The sequence below is a fragment of the Hetaerina americana genome, unplaced genomic scaffold (assembly GCF_022747635.1).
Source record: "Hetaerina americana unplaced genomic scaffold, ioHetAmer1.1.p SCAF_9, whole genome shotgun sequence".
NCBI lineage: Eukaryota > Metazoa > Arthropoda > Insecta > Odonata > Calopterygidae > Hetaerina > Hetaerina americana.
In genome coordinates, this window is record NW_027287538.1 from 79043955 (window position 1) to 79065403 (window position 21449).

General features: G+C 34.9%; 1 protein-coding gene across 1 annotated transcript in view; it reads right to left on the minus strand.

Annotated features, from left to right (window-relative positions):
* LOC139698618 (collagen alpha-5(IV) chain-like) overlaps positions 1–21449 on the minus strand; it is a 133980-nt gene that overhangs the window by 61054 nt on the left and 51477 nt on the right. Inside the window, 10 exon segments of the mRNA XM_071597461.1 lie at positions 152–316; positions 2773–2949; positions 5759–5775; positions 5777–5906; positions 9261–9390; positions 10745–10906; positions 15338–15604; positions 17287–17349; positions 17784–18005; positions 18413–18457. Coding sequence (XP_071453562.1) covers positions 152–316; positions 2773–2949; positions 5759–5775; positions 5777–5906; positions 9261–9390; positions 10745–10906; positions 15338–15604; positions 17287–17349; positions 17784–18005; positions 18413–18457 — 1378 coding nt within the window.

The window sequence follows — 21449 nt, forward strand, 5'->3', positions numbered from 1 at the left end:
TTTAGGCTATGAGGCTCTATACTCTATAGGCTCTATACACTCTATAGGCTCTACACACTTTATAGGCTCTATACACTCTATAGGCTTGAGAATCAAAGGGGGTTGACACCCTTTGTATGCTGACAAACAAATAATAATGGCAGACCCTCACCTGTGGAGCATATCCCACAGTCATCTCCTTTTTCACCCTTAAATCCATCAAATCCAGGTCTACCGCTCAATCCATCAGGCCCTGGCAATCCAGGCATGCCAGGAAGACCAGGCTCACCCGGGGGACCCTCAATTGCAACACCTTCCCCGGGAAAACCTCTGGGACCTATTGGGTGGAAAATAACAAGGAATTAATCAGTTTGAGTGTACAATATAATATCTATGAATGCAAAAATATAAAATCATGCTCTAGAAAGAATGCATTCAGGTGCATGTATCAGATTTTTTTAATGCCTCTGCCATTTCCTGATTCCCAATCTCCAGCTTTCTCTATCTTCCCAGCGTTGTTCCAATCAAGCTCTCTTTCCATCTTTTCTCAGTTAAATTTCCTCACACTCATTGCATCTTGGGTCAGTGTCTATCCCTTTTCTTTTTCCATCTACTTTTTGTTTTAAATCAATCATTTATTTGTCCAAGGATTTATACGTACAAATGTAGGATACAACAAGAACACATGATATAGTGAAAATGGAAATTATAGTTGAAGATATTGTCAACAGAAAAAAGCATGTATTTGAAGAGATATTCACCGGGTTCGTTCTTGAATTGGGACATTTTGTTGAGATTTCTCACATTGCCAGGTAATTTATTATAAAAGATGAGGCCCATATTTATAGCCCTCACAAATGGTGCAGGTTTTTTGAGGTCCTAGTACATTAAGGATGATAGCTTTGATTGCTTTTGTAGCACTGAATATTATTACACTTAACACTGATGATTTTGGTATGCAGGAGGGAAAGTTAAAAAATAACTCCAAAAACTGAATAAATGTAAATAGAGGCAATAATAATCAAATTAATTTTCTGAAATATGTCTCTTTTCCACATATTCACCCTGCACATTCAGACACTTCTCCCATCTCTTCGCAAGTCCTTGATAGCCAACAGATAACGGAGAAGTCTTTTGTTTACTGTCGCAGCCAACGAGTAACCTTTATAGCCACCCAAAATAATTTTTAAGGGGCCAGAACAGATGAAGATCACTGGGGGCTAAGTCGAGACTGTACGGTGGATGTTCCAAGCATTCTTGGTGAAATATTGCTCATAACAGCTCCTACCTTTGTGTTGCCACTAATTTATTGAATTACCCTTGTAATGCCTCTGCCATACATAGAAGAGGCAAAATGTAAAGTTTTTTACGCAGGGTGAATTAAAAGATGATTGCATATTATTTGAACAGCCCTTTTTTAAATTTTAAATATAGCACTGGCTTTTGGTGAGGAACCCAGAAAATGAGGCCATGCATTACATGTGCATATAAATAACCATAATGCACAGCTGCCAAGAGTGTTTAAGGCATAACTGTTTAAAGCACAGCAGTTAAAGCATTTTTTAAGTCAAGATGCTCTCAAGACTTAAAATATTGGCTCATTCTGCTCTGAATCGTTCAATGATAAGGTATCCTGGAAAGCCCTGTCCTGACTCCTGATTCTGACTACATGATGCATTTAAAATTTCAATTAGTTAGTTACAAATTTCTCTAACTTATTAAAAAAAATATCATGCTCATTGTCACTCTATTTCTAAAAAGTCTTGAAATACTTACTGCACTGTGTGTATATTATTGTACCATGCATGTAAAAAAAACATAAAACTCATTTAATTAGGAATAATAGCTCCCACACACATAAAAATAGGAGTCTCCACGGCATCTATGTAAAATTTTCAAATTGTCCCTGGCATCAAAAGGTTCTAATCTTATATGCATTAGATAGGATAACCACCTACCATTATGTATTAAAATGAAGAGATACTACCATTTAAAAAACTTTTCATGTACATAATGCAGAAGTGTTTATGTAGTATTAAGGAAGGTCTGTACTGTGAGATAATATCTAATGACACTCCCTGAATGATCTCCTTAATCTCCAAATAAATCTTTTCTAGGCATGCCACATGCTCTTTGCATTATAATTGTATCCTTTCGTGTCATAAAATGGTATTTCAGTGAAGGAGATAACTTCAGGCGTCACTTTGTGGAAATGATACATATTGCAAAAGAAACACTTGGTTTTTCCACATAAAATATTTATTCACCACCTAGGTTTCGACGCTCAGCGTCATCTTCAGGTCCACATAAATATTTTATGTGGAAAAACCAAGTGTTTCTTTTGCAATGGTATTTCGGTGACCACCTATTTAGTGGTAAAAACAAAAAAAATACTATTCCTCTCCATTTTCATTGATTTTCCTGTTTGTTATTTTCACAAGTGCCTAAATATTTACTGTGAAAGAAAAAAGATCTATTAGAATAATGAGTGAAAGTAATCATGATTTACTTTTAAAATATCTCAAATAAAAATTGTGGTATAATTGCTATAATTCTTCAGTTTCTAGGTGAGTACATTTAGTATCCCACACAAAAATGAACCAACAATATTCCACCATAGTAATAAGGAATTTTGGTGCCTGTAGTGAATAAATGGACATCTCAGTGATGTAGTGATGTAACATTTTGAAACAATGCTACCATGTCCAGGTCTCCCGTGGGACAGAAGAATTTCTCTGTTCTATTTTCAGAACAATCATGTGACAAAAATCTAACTTAATGGGAAAACCTTACCAATGAGACCAGTGTCTCCTCTGTCTCCAGGTAATCCCTTCACTCCATTGCGACCTGGTTGACCAGGGAATCCAGGGGGGCCCACGATACTCACTCCAGGGAAACCCTTATCACCAAAGCCTCCAGGACCTCCAGCAAAACCATCAGGACCTTGTGGGCCTCGAGTTCCAGGTGTACCTATGGGACAGAAAGCATTAAACTTAATACACAAGGAATCCCCATTAACACAATTCTCAAGAAACCAGGATAGGAGTTTGCGTTTAAAAATTTCCATTACTAAGCTTTAGCTGGCCAGTACTAACTGTGAGTTTAATATTTATTTTTATACTGCATGGGCATACATATGTACATGAATGTAGTATATTGCAGTAATTTCTATATATTTGTTTTTCATTTGTGTTGAGGATAAAATTTTGCTAATTTGATGTATGGATGCAGTCATATTTATAATTTATCCATTACTCTTATTATTATTTTTTATCATCAATGATTATGCATTATAGTGTGTCGGTCTACTGTATATACCTACTTTATAATGGTCAAGCATCAATGATGTAGCATGGTGTCTATGAAGGCAGCCCCATCTGAAGGGGTAACAGTTTGTTTAGAACGGAGAAAGTGGGCCTGTGGTATGACATATGACAAGGCTTTCGATTTGATTGTCATATGTTGGTAAAAATAAGCAAAATCTGATCAATAAAAAGTGTTCTGTAATCATTAGCTGGAAATGCAGCATTAGGCAAGGGTACTGCCAAGACTAGCCCATAAGATTAGCCCATCAAGAAATGGACATGACGATACCTGGATTATTGGTACTTGGAATGTCAGCAATATACATAGAAAGGAACTAGGTTTGGCGAATGAAATCACTATCAGATGATTGTGATGTCATATGCTAATGTAAAAGTAATGCTCTCCAACAAAAGCAGAATGTCATTACACAGCATATATGTCTGTAGCATATGCAATGATTGTTCAGGCCAAATGATATTTTACAAGCTTTCAAAGAACGATGAAATGAAAATTTTATTGGCAGTGGGTTCAAGTGGGCTGACTCTCAAAATTATTATGAAGTATGTGGATAACTTTATTTTACAAAATATGCAGATATCTTAGACACTTATTGAAAAGCTCCGAAGGTTTCAGTGACATGGGTAAATTGTTTGAAAGCAATCAGAACTCTGGCAAAATACCAAATTAAACTTGAAGATTGGCCAGGTTCTTGGGATGCAGAAATTTAAGGAAATGATGCATCTGTGTAGTGCAGAATTATGTTATGACTATATGCTATCGAAGCATGCAATGGAACAACATTTGGACAATCAGTTCACCTTTCCATGTGATATCCAACTGGCTATTACCATCTAAGTATTGTGGATGAAGTGATACCTATAAAATTCATCATGACATCACATAGCCCTAAGCAAATAAATCAACATAATATCCAGGAATACTAATACCAATGATACAAATGATACAAATAACTTCACACAAGAATCGATTATTAGTATTAGTCTAAGAGGATCTTAGGATTATGGGGTGAAAGAACGGGCATGTCGGTGGGTTGGAGGTCTACTTTGGGCCCCAATTTAGTTAGGAAGGACAGGATTTCCTTCAGCTACAGTGGGTTTGGGTCATGGAGCAGGGAAGTATAACAAGATGTGTCTTTTAATTGGGGAAACACCTCTGAGATTTAGTCTTTTTTGTTTGGCACAACAACGGATTACCATTTGTTTGCCATCATGATTATTTGCTTTATTTAGTGCTAAATATCTGATGGCAGGTAACTCAGAGTAGGTAACTAATAATACGTCTGAACTGAAGTTTGGAAATATGTGTGATAAAAGGCAAGACTAAGGTGCTAGTGGAATGAGTGCTAAACACAAACTTAAGCAGAAGGCACACAATCAATCTGTGACTTCCCTCATCACTCGTTATGGGAAACGTCACTCATTCAGTGAATATTTTTGCCCATTAAATGAATTCTCGTTGTGTGAGGTGCTCATCAAGTGAAGTTCCACTGAAGATATAAATAAATAAATAAATAGATAAATAAATTAATAAATATATATATATATATATATATAACACTTTTTGAAAGTCTCACGGACGTGAATAATAATGTATAACACTTAGCACTAGTGGACACAGACAAAAACACAGAAACACACAAAAAAGAGACTCACTATTTTACGAATTTTCGGTGGTCGTTGCCACCTTTATCAAGGAAGAGAGGGACAGAACTCTGAGTTGAGTTCTGTCCCTCTCTTCCTTGATAAAGGTGGCAACGACCACCGAAAATTCGAAAAATAGTGAGTCTCTTTTTTGTGTGTTTCTGTGTTTTTGTCTGTGTCCACTAGTGCTAAGTGTTATACATATATATATATATATATATATATATATATATATATATATATATATATATATATATATATATATATGTGTGTGTGTGTGTGTGTGTGTGTGTGGAGAAGAATGGAGAAGGTGAAATGGACAGAGAAGAAAACAAATGAGGAAGTACTTGGTATGGTGGGCAAAGAGAGGGGTTTGTTGGGAGCAATCCTATGGAGGCAGGAAAAGTGGATGAAGGGGGTATTAACCGGTAGTGGGATGTTGAAGACTGTGATAGAGGGTAGAATGTTGGGCAAAAGAGGAAAGGGAAGGAACAGGATAGGGATGTTGGACGGGATGAAGGGAGGAAGAAAGTACTCAGAGATGAAGAGGGACCTGATATAATGGTGTAGGATGATGGATTTTGTGTTTTACTAGGAGTAATAAAATATTTGTTTGGTAGTTGTGTCCATCCAAAAAACTACCTTAACCGGTAGATTACCTTAAAAAAAAATAAAAATAAAAAATAATAAAAAAATAAATAAATAAATAAATATATATATATATATATATATACACGTGTGTGTGTATCATTCTGTAGATTGATCTCTTCTGTGCATGAGTGTCATGAATAATCAGAGGAGTAGATGCTCACCATCATCTCCTCTCTCTCTTCTCTGACAATCCAGTGGGCCCTCTGGAACCAGGGATTCCAGGAGGCCCTGGTTCTCCTGGTGGTCCCAAGGTACCAGGATTCCCTGGCCTCCCTGTCAATCCAGGCTCTCCAATTGGTCCAGGAGGACCTGGAAATTAAAAAAAAGGGGACCTTGTATGACTAATATGCAATGAATATTTATTAAAAAGAAAGCACCATTTGATTCAGGACATACATATACACTTAATTTTCAGACACAGCACATGCAGACACAATGTAATACAAGGATGTAGATATGCTCAACTCTTACTTTGGAATAACACTATTCACTTTTAGCCTCTCTTACATCATTTTAGTCAAAATGGACAGCCACAGTATTTTTAGTATGTTCTCACCATGATTTCAAACAGTGAGGACTACAAGATGAGAACATTACATTTTAAATAAGAAAAATTCCATACATTGGAAAGCTGTGTACTTATAAAAATGAATAACTATTACATTTGTCTCTAATGTGATTTTTAATTAATGAGTGAACTGTATATTTCTTTTCCAACTAATATATACTGTACTGGCACATGTCTGAGAGCAAATGTTTGGCTGATGTTTAATCAAGTGTGTTGCTCAAGAGAGAAAAGAAGGGTGCTTAATGCATAACATAATGCTTGACGTTAAGTAACCAGCCATGATAACCCAAAACCCTCCCTCTCCCCCAGCTCATAAAATTCTCCTCTTCACTAAGTGTAAAGAGGGCAAGTGAAGAATTACAGGAAGAACACTAAGCATTGAAAATCAAGCAGAGGTTATGAATTCCACAAGAGGTTGATCCAAAGCCATGGAACTTACTAGGAAGTCAAACATTCTCATTTCAAAACTGAGCACAATATACGAGAGCCATAAAAAAACTGCTTTTCATAATGTACTGGTATTTCTTCAGAATTCATAAATATTAGTCATTGAAACATAACTGTGATCTCTTAGATTCTCATGGATGAATTATAGATCATTATGAAGATGAAAATGAAAAATGGAGAAACCTTTGTTCTCTCCTTAGTACCTTCAATGACTTGGAATTGATTTATAGCAATACAATTTTATTTTTTTTAACCTATGAGTGTCAAATTTGCAGTGAATGACAGCAAAATAGTTACTATGTGAAAACATGTTACAAATAATTATTTTTTTGAAGATATTTTTAATAAATACTGCATCTCATATATGCCCTGGCAATTTTTGCATGCATGGCAATCACGGAGTTATTGAAGAACACTCAATGATGAAACAACGGTATTCATACATATTTTACCAAAATATTATCTATATATTTTACTTCTACACAAAAAGTTGTGATTAAAATTTTTCAGTGTTTAGGCTTGTTAAATTCCATATATTGCATGTGCATTTGCAAAAAATTGTTGGAGCTAATATTTTTTATTATATTTTTCAGTACATTTTCTTTCTGGCACTTTTTACGTAAACTGTGATCAATATATTTTTTCACTGGTTGCCCCAAATACTTAAATTAACTGAAAGTAATTGTGTTTTAATTAGCGCTGAACATATAAAATGTTAGTGTAGTCAAAGGAACTGCCATCAATATTCTAGTTGAATGCTGTTCATGTTTCATTGAGAAGAATCTACTTTAATTTGTGTTCTATATTAATTTTTGCCTCATTTAGGTAGCCATAAAACCATTGTTAACTACATCTAAGTTTATGCAACTGTTTTTTAAACAACATGATCCAATGCCCATGTGGCCAAAATTCAAAGCAATACTTGCCACATGTAACTGCATAATTCTTTAGCAGGTTGGTATCTATTAAGAAAATACATTACAGATTGTTTGATCGACAACATGATATTGTAAATTTACCAAATATAAAATTCTGGATTTTACTTTTTGCCTTTCCCCAGTAACAGTTAGATAACTGAAGTTCTCAACTAATTTTTGATCTATAATTTGCAAAATTGATAGATTTTTATAGCCCCCAGTCTGATATGCTTCAGTACATATTTTAAGACCAAATCCATTTAAAAATATGAATCATTTCATGAACAACAAAATGAATGAAATTACCTAGGAATAAGTCCTGTATTAGGTATGAGTTTAATTTTAAATGATTTTCTTTGTATTACAACTTTAGGCTAGTACATTTATTATACATTTTGATTTAATTGTGTAACCACTTAAGTATCAATGAGCAAAGAGTTATAAGATATCAGGAAGTTCACAAACTTGTCCTACTTTACAATAAGTTAATACATAAGCAACAAAATTACATGATATTGGAAACTCTAAAAGTAAAATTAAATGAAATTTACATTGCCATTTGATGGAAAATTAGTAATCATAAACATTTAATTTTAATCAGTTTTTATTTGCCTCTGTCAAAGATAGAATATTTCTGTAATTGTATGCCTGAAGAAAAATCAACAGATAAAAATAAATCTCAGTAATGGCAATCCAAAGAGTTCAGGACTGATTGAGTACAGCAGATTTTATTTATAGAATGCACAGGTATAAGCTAATTTCTACAAGTCTGGGGGGTACCAGTAGCTAGTTAACACCAACTAGCAAAAAATATTTTAATTAGTAATAGTCATACCTTGGCATGATAGAGTTTGCTGAGAAAGTGACTTGGCGGATTGAATTTGGGAAAGCAAAGAGAGATGGCTGAGTTAGAAATTATCATATCATACCATATCATGTCATGATTTATTCAACAGCCAACCATGTGGTATAGGTACATATATATATGTAAAATAATAGAAACATGAGGATACAATTCAAGCTGAATACAGACACATTCCTTGATTATAAGAAAGTTACTCCACCACACTATAAAAAATATCTTAATTTACTCTTAAAGGTCACGAAACACATATTAGATTTCAGAGAAGTTTATTGTACAAAATAAGTCCACGCTCATGGGGCCATGGTAGGTGCATCTTGTGCGCACAAAATTGATGTGTAGATTGTCTATATTACAAGTACTGTCATTGTGAATGTCAGCATTAGAAGGGAAAGTCTTTAGGATCATTGTTGTGTGCACTACAATAGTAAAAATATAAATACACAGACGGGGTAAAAGGTTAAACTGTCTAAATAATGGAAGACTAGGGGCATCATATCTAGCATCTATTTATATCTAACTATCTATCTCTAATAGATACTGTAATTAGAACTCAAGCTTAGTAAGAGCATTATATTAAACAAATATTTTTTACTAAAATACAATATTTTCAATGTATGCTAATGCATCAAGAGTTATCTGTTGTTTTCAGAGTACACAATCAATTTTACAGGAAAGATCTCATGGGGGCAAGTAAACTTCTCAGCTTCATTACATCATAAATACAGCAATGATAATATCCAAATATCAACATTTGGTCAAAATGAACAAAATATTATTTTAATGCATGCATGGGGTTCATCTAAGATTAAATATATTCTGAAGACCACTTCCAAATCCTACAAAACATTTAGCTGAATGGAACTTACCGATAGGGCCCTGGATGCCACTAACTCCTTCCAGTCCTTCTTCATCCATGTTAGGGTCATAGATGCCTGGTTCTCCAGGAGGCCCCTGGATACCAGGGGATCCCTTAAAGCCAGGATCACCTGGAGGTCCCTTCATTTCAGAGAGATGAGCACATCTAGATTAATGGCCACTCTTCCAAGATTATTTATTATAATCTCGATTATAACAAATATATCTCTTCCGAGATATATTTGTTATAATCGAGGTTATAATCGGGTCTATGCTGGTAGATGAAATCAGATCCTCAATGGAATTTACAAAAAATGAATTTCATCAGATAAAAGAGATAGATAGGAGACAGAATCTAATCTCCCTTTTCATCCTTGATTACTGCCTAGGCAGCTTTCATATTGTTTTCTGTGTTAGTTATGTAGTTCTACGTCTAGTTCTATGTCCTTTGTCCTCTGCATAGTTTCTACAAAATTCTATATACTTAGTGACATCATATTTGACATGTCTTATATCAAGTGCAATTGACCTCTTGTTAATTGCATCCAGATCTCCAGATGAGAATAAATTATTATTATATTTTCTCTTTACTTCTTTTTCAGCTTCTTTCAGTTTCGGTGTATATTCCTCACGTAGTTGACAGAAAAGTTTTTTGTTACCTTCTGTTTGATTTGCAGTAAAAGATTTATGTAGAGGGACAGGTTCATTGTTCTCTCTCACCAAGTTAGGTGAAAAACAATGTCAGCAATAAATAAAAATCTGGCTTGTTATTAATGATATAATGGCCAAAAGTTTTCATAGATATTTCTTTGTCAAACAAGTGGAGAAAAGGAATATAATAGTAGAAGTATATTTGTTTCCACATTAATTAGGTTCATGTTTTCATCAACTCTGGGTCATACTAAGTCATACAATTATTTCTTTTTGTTGCCAGTGGAATAAGAACATCTTAAATCCAAAATTCACATTTCATAATGAAGATGCGCACTCTGAGTTTTACCTTGCCTGATAGGAGTTTATAAATTTTCCAAACAATTTATGCATGAGCTCCTCCTTCTAGATGAACATAATCATTATAAATGATAATGCAATGAATGAGTAAATAGGCAATACAAATAAGAATTAAATATATATAAAAATAATCATTTACATGAATAGCAGTACAGATGTTAAAATTGTAATTGACTAATAATGAAACTAGAATGTTTATGAATTAATTCGATTTTATTTATGATACTAATCTTGAAAGATTAATCACTACATATCACCCAATAATTACACTTTTATTCCACAAAAACTTGAAAAATAGCAACTATTCAGGGAAATGTTCTAGAAGAATATTGGGAGATGCTTTCGACTTAGTTAAATGTTAAGCATCAAACATTAACAGAGAAAGCAGGAGGTAATCATTTGCTCCCATGCTGAAGTTGCCAACATATGGGCAACATATTTACATGGGTGTAGAGCAGGAGGGTTAGTCAGGTCATGTACTCACCTTTTCGCCATCTACCCCATCCTGACCAGCTATCCCAGGTGAACCCTTAGCCCCCTTGATCCCAGCAGGACCAGAGATTCCCATTTTACCCTGCTTGCCTCTCTGCCCAGGGTGACCCCTCTCGCCCTTGAAGCCTTTAAGGCCTGCCAATCCAGTCTCACCCTGTTTAAATAATGAAAAAAATTATGCCCTTTTAAATATTCAACTGATAACTCAATTATTTATTAACATCAATGCATGTCCAGTACACTTAAGTCCTATCTTCTCTTTGTAGTTCACACTTACGAATATAATTCTAAATCAATGCCATTGACAGGGTTACTGCCTCTGTATTTTTTTTAACGGGAGGCATTAAATGCAACAAGATATGGGTTTCAATGAAGGAAAACTATGCAACTAAAAGAATGCACTTCTGTCACAAGTGTGTGAGTAGCTACCTAAGTTTTCCTTTGACTTAAATGGAGTAAATAAATACTATAATCAGTCAATCAAATCATACTTGTACTAATTTCTCTCCAGAGTTTTTCATAAATGTAATGTGTGCTAATAGTGTATCTCATTTTTGATACATAGACACTTAATTAACACTATCTAGCATATTCCTCGATATTCAAATATGAAGGGAACAACTTTTTAATTTATCATATTAGCTGGAGTATAGGATGCACTTTTTCCTCCTCAAATTATGACTAATAAAGGGTTATATCTTACATATCACATATTTTCCTCACATACCTGGTAATTAAAACTAAAGGCATGAATTTTGTCCAAAACTTCTGGTTTTTTATAAATTTTTTAACATACCTTTTAAAGTATTCTATTGCATTTTATATTGTTGTAAAAGAGTGGTTTTGAATAAATCTGTCCATAATTTTTTCTAATCTCTACACATAATAAGTTATACATTTTTATGCATGATATATTTTTTGCTACACTCTAAAAATGGTAGTATTTATGATAAATAAGTTTCAATCCACAGACTTCGTAAGTTACAATTTCTCCAATGTGCGCATGTTGGAGTAATTTGATTAGGCGAAAGCTGGTGAAACCGTGCATTGCAGTTGGATGTGAGTGGTCTAACTCCCAACTTTAGGCTAAGCTCCTTTGGGGTGTATGCTAGCTGCAAATCCAAATTTTCCATTACTCTATGACTGTTAGTGAAGTACTCCTGACTCTAATAAGTGAGTTTATCAATCCAAAGTTCCAAACACTATAAATCGATGGCCATTGCAGACACACGGTCTTTGTGACGTCATGAGTTGGTGCCTCAATCTACTTGATCCACTTGATTGCTAGAACACCATTGATTCCTAGAATGATTTATTGACTGAAACATTCAGAAAGTGTAATTGAGAAGTTAATCCAATAGGAATCACAGCAAGATGTGTCTTTCATTAAGAGGCATGACTACTTGCTAACTATATTTTATGGGCCTTAAACCGACCGCACACTAAGAAAAATGATTTCTTAAGAAGACCACCAGGATGCCTGGTCCACACCTTCCCTAGCCACAGCCTCCTATACTCTCCTTGGGATGAACATATATATAAATTCCATGAGGAATTGTACATTTAGGTAGCATTTTTGTTTATAAATTAAAAAAGGAGAGAATTTTGAACCATCAGAACTACACACAATAACAACCGTATAGTGCATATGTTTTTGCCACCAGCAGTATTTATCATTACTGACTTAGTACCTACAATGTCCACTGTTCTATTTAATGGCTTGACAAACATCAAGGGCACCCCATCTGTGTTCCCTATTCGCTCTATTTGAAAATATATCCCTTTTCTCAAGTTTATGACATATTTGTGGAATTCTCTAAACTTTATTTCATAGTCAAATAGCAGTTTTTGCACCATTGTAGTCCTATGCATGCACAAACCATTTCTCTTCATGAATCTCTTGCACAATGATGTTGTCCAAGAAAAATCGCCAATAGACATACCTATCAGTTTGTTTCTCCCTTCAACCAAAATCATTTCAAACAGTAATGCAGTCCTCAATGCTTCTCAAGCTTTGGTAATAGCATTACCTGAATAATATATTTTTCCCAATTCACGTAATCAAACACCTCTTTGAAATTTATGAAACAGGCAAATACATCCTGATTGCATTCTATGTTCCTTTCTATAAGTGACCTCATTGCTGAAATAGCATTATCCATGCCTCTCCCCTTCCTATACCACATTTTCCTAAACCTTTTAGTAGTTCCATATGAATGTTGTGTACCCCCTAGGCCTTATTTGATTTAATCTACCTTAATGCCCTTTCAATCTCTTCGGTGAGTATGCCTGGACCTAAGCTATCTCCATCTACGTCATATTGTCTTTCTAGGTCTAATCTTGCTGGTCTAAGTTCTTTACCATACAGCTCTCCTTTATATTATGAGTTGATTATGAGAAGAAATTCCAAAATGTCACTTTAGGGGGATGGATTAAATTCCAGCACTCTGGACAGGCATGCATCTCAGAAGCATCATATATGGTTCATGAAAAGCCAAACAACTTGTTCTGCAAGAATGGTAAAAACATTAATGCTACTAACCTGAAATAGGCATTATAATGTAATGTTATACTGGTGAATGCCAAATTTCATTGTGTTGTTTAAATTGCCTTTTAAAAATGTCCTAATATATTATCTGATATAGTTTTCATTTACCAAGCAAACTGCATATTTTGATTGTACTGAAATAATGGGGTTAACAATTTAAATCCTGAGCTTGCATTTAAAAAGTTTTCTCATTATTAATAATTTTAAAGTTGATTCTTAACATGTAATTAGTGTATGAATTGTGTGTAGATTAATCCAATTAAATGTAGCAATATTAATATGAAGTTTAATATAAAATGCATGTTTCTTCAAAGAAAACATTTTGCATAGCTCTGTCACATTTCTGTCCATCAAAAGATGTTTTCCCCTAAATCAACAGCTCCAAATTCAGATGACAGCTCAAATCCCAACCAAAATTCTTTATTTTTGATTCTATCATAAATTCAGACTAGGCTAGGCTCATGAAATGTCTATTCTCATAATTATATATGTCCTTTCTTTTTATGATTAAAACCATAGAATATTTTAAATTATTATTTATTGTTTAGAAACATCTTATGTACCTCCTAAATGAGTGGAACAATTGGTTGTGTAATGCATTATGAGCATATAATAGAGTAGATAAAAATTGTGGCATGAAAGTACAGTTAACTCTTGATGATATCCGTGTTCTAATGGATGCAGGATAAAGCAGGTATAACTGAACTATGCATGGAAAATATGACTGTGATATACATGGATTTTGCAGATTTTGTTGGGGACATTTTTAAAACTATTTACTAAATATTATTAAACTTTGCACAAAAAAATCACAAAAAAATGCATCCGAACACAAGTTTGGAAACATCTATAGCTAGCGACACTAAGATGTTAGCAAAATGAGTGCTAAACACAAAATGAAGTAGAAGGTTTGCAATAATTTCGGATCTTCCTCTCTACTATTCACTTGTTATGAAAAAAGCTGCTTGTTTAGTGAGCCATTTTCAGGCAAAATATTTTAGATCATTATGTGAGTTACTCACTGTGCAAGGTGCTCATTAAATGAGGTTCCACAGTACATGGAGACTCTCCTTTTTCATTCCGTGTTATCAATTTGAATTTTTTAGCAATGTAAAGTAAATTATTTCCATTTCTCAGCCATTATTATAAGGTTGGGATCATAGATTTACACAAACACTGAACTTCCATCAAGTGAATAGCAGAACGTGTATTCCTCAGAAAGCTAATTAAGTCATGTAGCCAGGAATAAACAAATGACTGGCAAAGGGAGAATTTTAAATAAGGATCCATAATGCAGATTCATATTCATTAAATAGTTCCAATTGAAATAATGCATTTGAGATTGTTCATGATTTATTTGCTGCATATTATTTGCTTACCTTATCAAAAAATATGAAATTCTCAGGGCTAATGAATGAAAGGGAAATGATAATGGGAAAGTACGAATAGCGCAACAATGTATCAAGCGAACGGTAACTACGGCCGTATGAATATTATGAGAAGAATCAACCCCAGCTGTACTCTTACAAATGGGGAGAGGATATGGTGAGGGAATCCTTAGGCCATTTGTAAGAGTACGACTGGGGTTGATTCTTCCCATCATAATACAATAATGTTTAAATTAGAACATTAAATACTATTGACAAGGCAACAATTTCAGAGTGTAAAAATCATTCGCCTTGACTGAGATCCCAGTCAAAGCGAATGATTTTTAGACTCTGAAATTGTTGTATTGAAGTGCACATTAGCAGATGACTTCGTTAAAAAGTTACTGTTGCAGCATCTCCCGCAGTGTCTTTGGGACTATTGACAAGATTTCATTTTTTATCTAAACTTTAAAAATTTGAGAAAACTGATATATTTACAAACTTTTATTTCTTTAAGAGTATATTGAAGTTTCAAAGCATTTGTTTATCTTGAAGATTGTAAAACTCCACCGTTCTATGCAGAGAATAGCATGGATAATCAAACGTTCATTGTATTAAGATAGAAGAGTAAATCAATCAGGGAGGGACAACCTAGGAGGAAGACACTCACCTTGTGCCCAGGGAGGCCTCTGTCACCCTTGTTACCAAAGCCCCCCTTCTCTCCTTTCATCCCCTTGTCACCACGGGGTCCTCGCACTGCCGACAAGGTGGGTGGGACCTCACTCTCCGTCACGTTTTCCCCGAGGTCACCCAACAGTTCACCGGGAGGACCTCTTTCACCCCTCTCACCAGCATCCCCTGGTACACCTTTCAGCCCGAATGTGTCATCTCCAGGCTCACCTGGAACTCCAGGGACCCCTGGAATACCAGGAATACCCTGGAATCAAAAGGTGTATGACAGATATGAGTGGTCAGTGGTCAGGTTAGAGACACACAAGCCTGATTTAAATTTCCTGTTTGTTTTAACCAATTGCTATTATGAGTTGAATCTAAATTTAAAACAAATAAAGTCCACAGAGTGGAACCATCTGCAATTATTGCTGAGTGTCTGTTTGACAATTTTTCTGATCTTTACAGGATACATGCATTACTTTACTCAAAGGATATTCAGGACACTCACATATCTAGCTTTGACATTTTGACGGCACGGCCATCATCATCAGAATGCCATGCTCGGGAGAAGAGTGGAGGGGATGTGAGTGTGTGGGGGTGAGGGGAGGCTAGGTAAGGGAAGGATATGATATGGACAAGGGGGTGTCTATGTGGCTATTTGATGGATTCGGTGGGCCGAGTTCAGCCCGGGAGGTTTAAATGACTGGAGCACCCAGATATGCACCATCTTGCCGGTTCTCACCTCTATGCTAACTTGCAGATTTGGGAAGGGTTTCAATCATCGAAACAGAATAGCAGTCATCAAAAGATTGATCATCGGAAGCAGTGTGTGAAGGGATATACATATATATGTGTCGGCGTGTGTGTATATTCATGCACACACCCACAGATGACAGATATACATACACACACACACACCCATATAATATTTATACAATACTACTACCACCAGAATAAGTAGAGTAGTGTGAGATAATTATTTCAATAAATTGATTTATGCCATTATTTCTCAGTTTTGTACTATTAGCCAGAGCTCGTAATGTTTTCCAATCCTTGACTCTTACACCTTAATGGATTACAAATGATTGATCTTTTTTGAATTCTACGGCAACAGCAGAACGTTTTCTCATTTTTACCCTAAACTCAGCCTGTAAATCATTCCAGTGCTAACACACAGTGCTTTCATTATTTAATGGTGGCTAAAATTGACTTTCTAAATCCTTATAAATATGGCTGCTGTATCATACCAAGGACTATTTCACAGTGCCTTTGGATGAGGCCACTCATTAAATTTAAAGCAGTATTGCAATGTTATTCCTCTCTATCTTTTTAGGTTATAGGAGGATTGAAATGAATAGTATAACCAAGTATTTAAAATATTCAGAAGCTTCGAAAAATGTCCAAGCAAATTTAATACTGTGTTACATCAAGTGTGTGGTCAAGAATTCCAAGGAAAATAAAAGAGATAGCAAATTACAGAATAACTCATTGAAGATAAGAACAGAGTTTTAGTTTATTAGACATTCACAGAAAAAACCCAATACTTGCTTAAATGTGGTAATGTTCTTCATATCTTTTTTCACAAATGAATGTATTTCTCCTACTTCATTTTGATATAGGACTATCACCGCATACATTTGCTAATGAAGTTTGTTTTTTTAACCGGAATGTGGTCAAATATAATTATTGTGAAAACAATATAATATGTTTCAACATATCTTCATTGAAATATCTTCACAGCTCTTACAATCCAAGAAAATAAAACTATTGCATTTATATAAGAGATTAAGGGTTGTTCCAAATTAAGCAAAAGTTGCTTTAGAAATAAGAAATTTATTTCTGTATATTATTAATAAAACATGTAAGATACATAGAGCTGTCAAATAACCATTTTTGAATGTACTTGAATATTTAAAAAGACCCTTCCTGAACATAAGCAATACTAACCGGCTCTCCTCGCTCTCCTCGGAATCCAATGGGTCCCTCAAAGCCTATATAACCCGATAAACCCTAAAAAAGAAAGAATTAATGAATTAACTTGAATTAGTATAAACTTTACTTATTAATTTGCATATATTAAAATTTTGGGCTCTTTTTCATTCTTGTAATAATGTCCACAGTTCTCTGGTTTAATTTAATATAACTAATCCAAAGATTGCCCATGCAGTAAATTTCTGATTACAGATACATAATGTACACATTTTGCAAATGATCCGTGCATCATTTTTACTCCCATCCAGCTTTTCTGTTACGTTCACAAGAACATTCATCATAATTTGACCTCATTTTCACAAATATAATTATGAAAAATAATAGCAATACCAAACAATAGGCTAATCCATAGACTGACAACTTGAAGCAAAATATCCAGTGAACTCTATTCCATGGGAACAAGAGTGGGTATGAAGGAAAAGGAATGAAGCAATATTTAAGAATTCACAGACCTTGATTCCTGGGTATCCATCAATACCACTCTCTCCTTTGACCCCCTTGGTGTTCACTCCACCCTCACCAGGGTCACCGGGGTATCCCTGGGGTCCAGAAACTCCAGGGGGTCCCCTGCTTCCTGGGAGGCCCTGTGAACCAGGGAGACCGGGGCTTCCATCTGTGCCATTACATCCATCAACACCCGGATCGCCTTTGAGCCCCTCTGGCCCTGGTACACCCTGTGGTGAGAAAAGGCTCCTGTCAATGCCAAACAGATGGATAGACATAGGGGTGCTGACCACTTGATAGGATAATTTTCCAGAGAATTGTTTGTACACGTCCAACCGTGCCTTGTAAGTTCCCATCATGAGTGATTTTTTAACAACCCACGCAGTGGAAACCTAGAAGTCCTTTCAAGGTGGTAAGATATCTATCAGATTAAGTAAATACCATGATAACCAGCTTATGTGGGGCAGAAAATGATTTAGTCTCAACATCAATATCATAACAACATTAATTGCAACATTTATCAAAGAAACAAACAAATGAAAATTATTTTTTCCAAAATTAATAACGTCAACTAATGCTTGCAAAAATGTGTAAATATTAATTGTATATTTATGATATGTTAATTATAGTTTCTTACTGGTATTCCTGGGGCACCTCTGAATCCTGGAACACCTGGTTCACCCTAAAAGAAAAACAATAATTTTAATCAGTGCCATGTACCTATAGGCAATGTTGATTTCATGAGGAAATTCATTTTACAACTATTTGTTATTCGATATACTTATATAACCTTCTTGGGTAAATACTTTTTGAGCAGATCCCAAAATAACTGACCAACGATCAACTGACTGTTGGGAAGACTGAGCTTTTGTTTAAAGGGTCACATAGCCCATGACTAATCTCTAGTTATGGCCTTTTTTAGAAAACCTGGATCAACATTAGTGGCTAGGAGCAAGTCCCCTGCAACTGCAGCACAATATTCTTGACATTGACAAGATAGGGGAGAATGCAATGAGGCAGCTGATGACCTCCAATCCGATAAAAAGGACTGTGTTGATTGTTTTCAAAAGTGAAAGAGAGATGCTGGGATAAGTGAGTGAGGTCAAAAGGGGAGTACTTTGAAGAGGACAACTAAGGCATCTCATTATTCTAGGTAGGCTCTTTTTCTCAAAATATTGCCTGGTTAGATCCTTTCCAGACAGACCTTGTATTTGGGCAATATCTTACATGGAAAAGGGACATTGGGGCATAAGGAGAAGAATTGCAGAAGCAAAAGAAGGATTTACAAGAAGAAGAGAGTTGATGGGTACATTGATTAAAGATATGAAGAAAAGATTGGTAAAGACCTCTAATATGGAGGATAGTGCTGTATGGACATGACACCTGGTCTTTGCTGCTTTGCTGGTCTGGGCTGATCATAGATTGTGGAGGCTTCTGAGAAATGGGTTTGGATGAGAATGGAGTAGGTAGGCCAGAAGAGAGGAAGACAAACTCTTGATATTTTTAACATGGTAGGTAAAGAGAGGAAGTTATTGAGGAGAAATATTGAAAGGTATGTTGAAGATTATGATAGAAGAAAAACCTTCAGAAGGTTAGGTTGAGATTGAGCTTTTTAGACAGCATGAAGGCGAGCAGATGTTACATAGATATAAAGAAAGGAGTAGAAAGTTCTCATGATATTTAGAAATAAATGCTCGTCAGGGACCATCCAAAAACTCACCTTCAAAATACATCAAACTCTTGATGTTATCCATGTGCTAGTGGAGGCATATAAAAAAGTGTGGAAAGCATGGCTAACCAAAATACGTAGAAAATATAGATAGTCATGATATCAACAGATATACATGTACAGAGACTTTCCTTTTTCATTCCTTGTCATTAATATGTGTTATTTTAGCAAAGGAAAATATATTATTTCCATTTCTCAGCCATTTTATATGGGTGGAGTTATACTTTTAGAAGAACACAGAACTATCATAAAGTGAATGGCAGAATGAATTTCCTCAGGAAGCTAAACCAATCACATAGTCACTAAAAAATGAATGACTGGTGAAGGAAGAACATTTTCATAGGATTGCTGATAAGATTCATATTCATCATATGATACACCAATTGAAATAATGCAGTGCAGATGTAATGAATTATGTGTTGCATGATAAAACTAAAGACTTTGCTTACCTCAAAGGAGAATATGGAACTCTCAGCACCAATGAATACAAGGGAAATGATTATGGGGAAGAATGGAGAGTACAAAAATAAATAAATCATAACATTAAATACTATTGAAAAATTATAATTTTGTAATATTAAAAACTTTTAAGAAAGTTGAGCTATGTCAAACTTGATTTTGTAAATTTATTGAAATTTCAAAGCATTTATTACCCATTACCCAGAATCCCAAGTTAAAACTGTTGTTTTTAACCCAGCTCTGTCTGATCACAGGGCAATTATGTCAGTTTTCAATGTGTCTGAAATTAGCAAATCTGCTGTTGCCCCTACCATATTAAAGAGGGTCTTTAGTGACTCTAATGTCAGCCACTTTCAACTTCTCTTGAGTCAAGAGAATTGGAAGTTGTAGAATGAAAATAACTCCCTGAACATTAACTTTTACCTGTTCTACAGAACGTTTTTGTTTCACTTTGAATCAGCCTTTCCCCTTGTACCATTTAAGCGCCCTAAACCCATTAAAAAAAACTGGATCACACCAGAAATTAGGCATTTGTCCAGGGTATTAAGGATAAAATCACAATATAATATGTCCTCTGCAGATAACACACTGAACCATGAATATTCTAACTTAAAAAAAGCTGTACCGTATTATGATAAAGAAGTCAAAGAAAGAATATAATGATAAACTAATCTTAAATGCAACCAATAGCACAAAAATGGCATGGCATATTATTAAACAAAATTCTAAATCTAATGTTGTGGAGTTACCAGATCAATTTAGGAATGATAAAAATAAACCAGTGGATCCAATAAAACTGGCAAACGAATTCAATAGTTCATTTTTAAAGCTACCAATGGTTAATGTACAAAAACCTCCTCATGGTATCAATATCTCCTTTGCTACTTCTTACAAGTCTATTTTTCTTAAACCATGTAGCATTTCAGAGCTTTGCTCATACATTATTAAGGTAGGAAAGAAAGCCTCAACTGATATAAATGATATATCAGGAAAAATAATTCATAATTGTATAGATGAAATTTTAAGTCCCTTCCTCTTACTTGTAAATCAGAGTCTGAGAGAAGGCACATATCCTGACGCACTAAAAGTATCCAAGGTAATACCAGTTTATAAAAACAAAGGAAAAAAAAATGATGTGGGAAATTATCGGCCCATATCTATTATCCCTCAGCTAGGAAAAATATTTGAGTATGGGTTTAATAAAAGGCTGACAGAATTCCTTGAAGGTAATAACCTGCTATCCCCAAAACAATTTGGTTTCAGAAAAGGGAAGTCAACAGAGCAGGCAATTTTCAATGCAGTTGACACGATCATACAACAAATTAACTCCAAGCAGAAAGTAATGGGTGTAATCTTTGACTTGTCCAGAGCATTTGATATGGTTGAGCATGATAAACTCTTGTTCAAATGTGACCAAATGGGTATTAGAGGCAAAGCAGAGCAATGGTTGGGAACATACCTCAAAAATCGGCAACAAAGGGTAGCT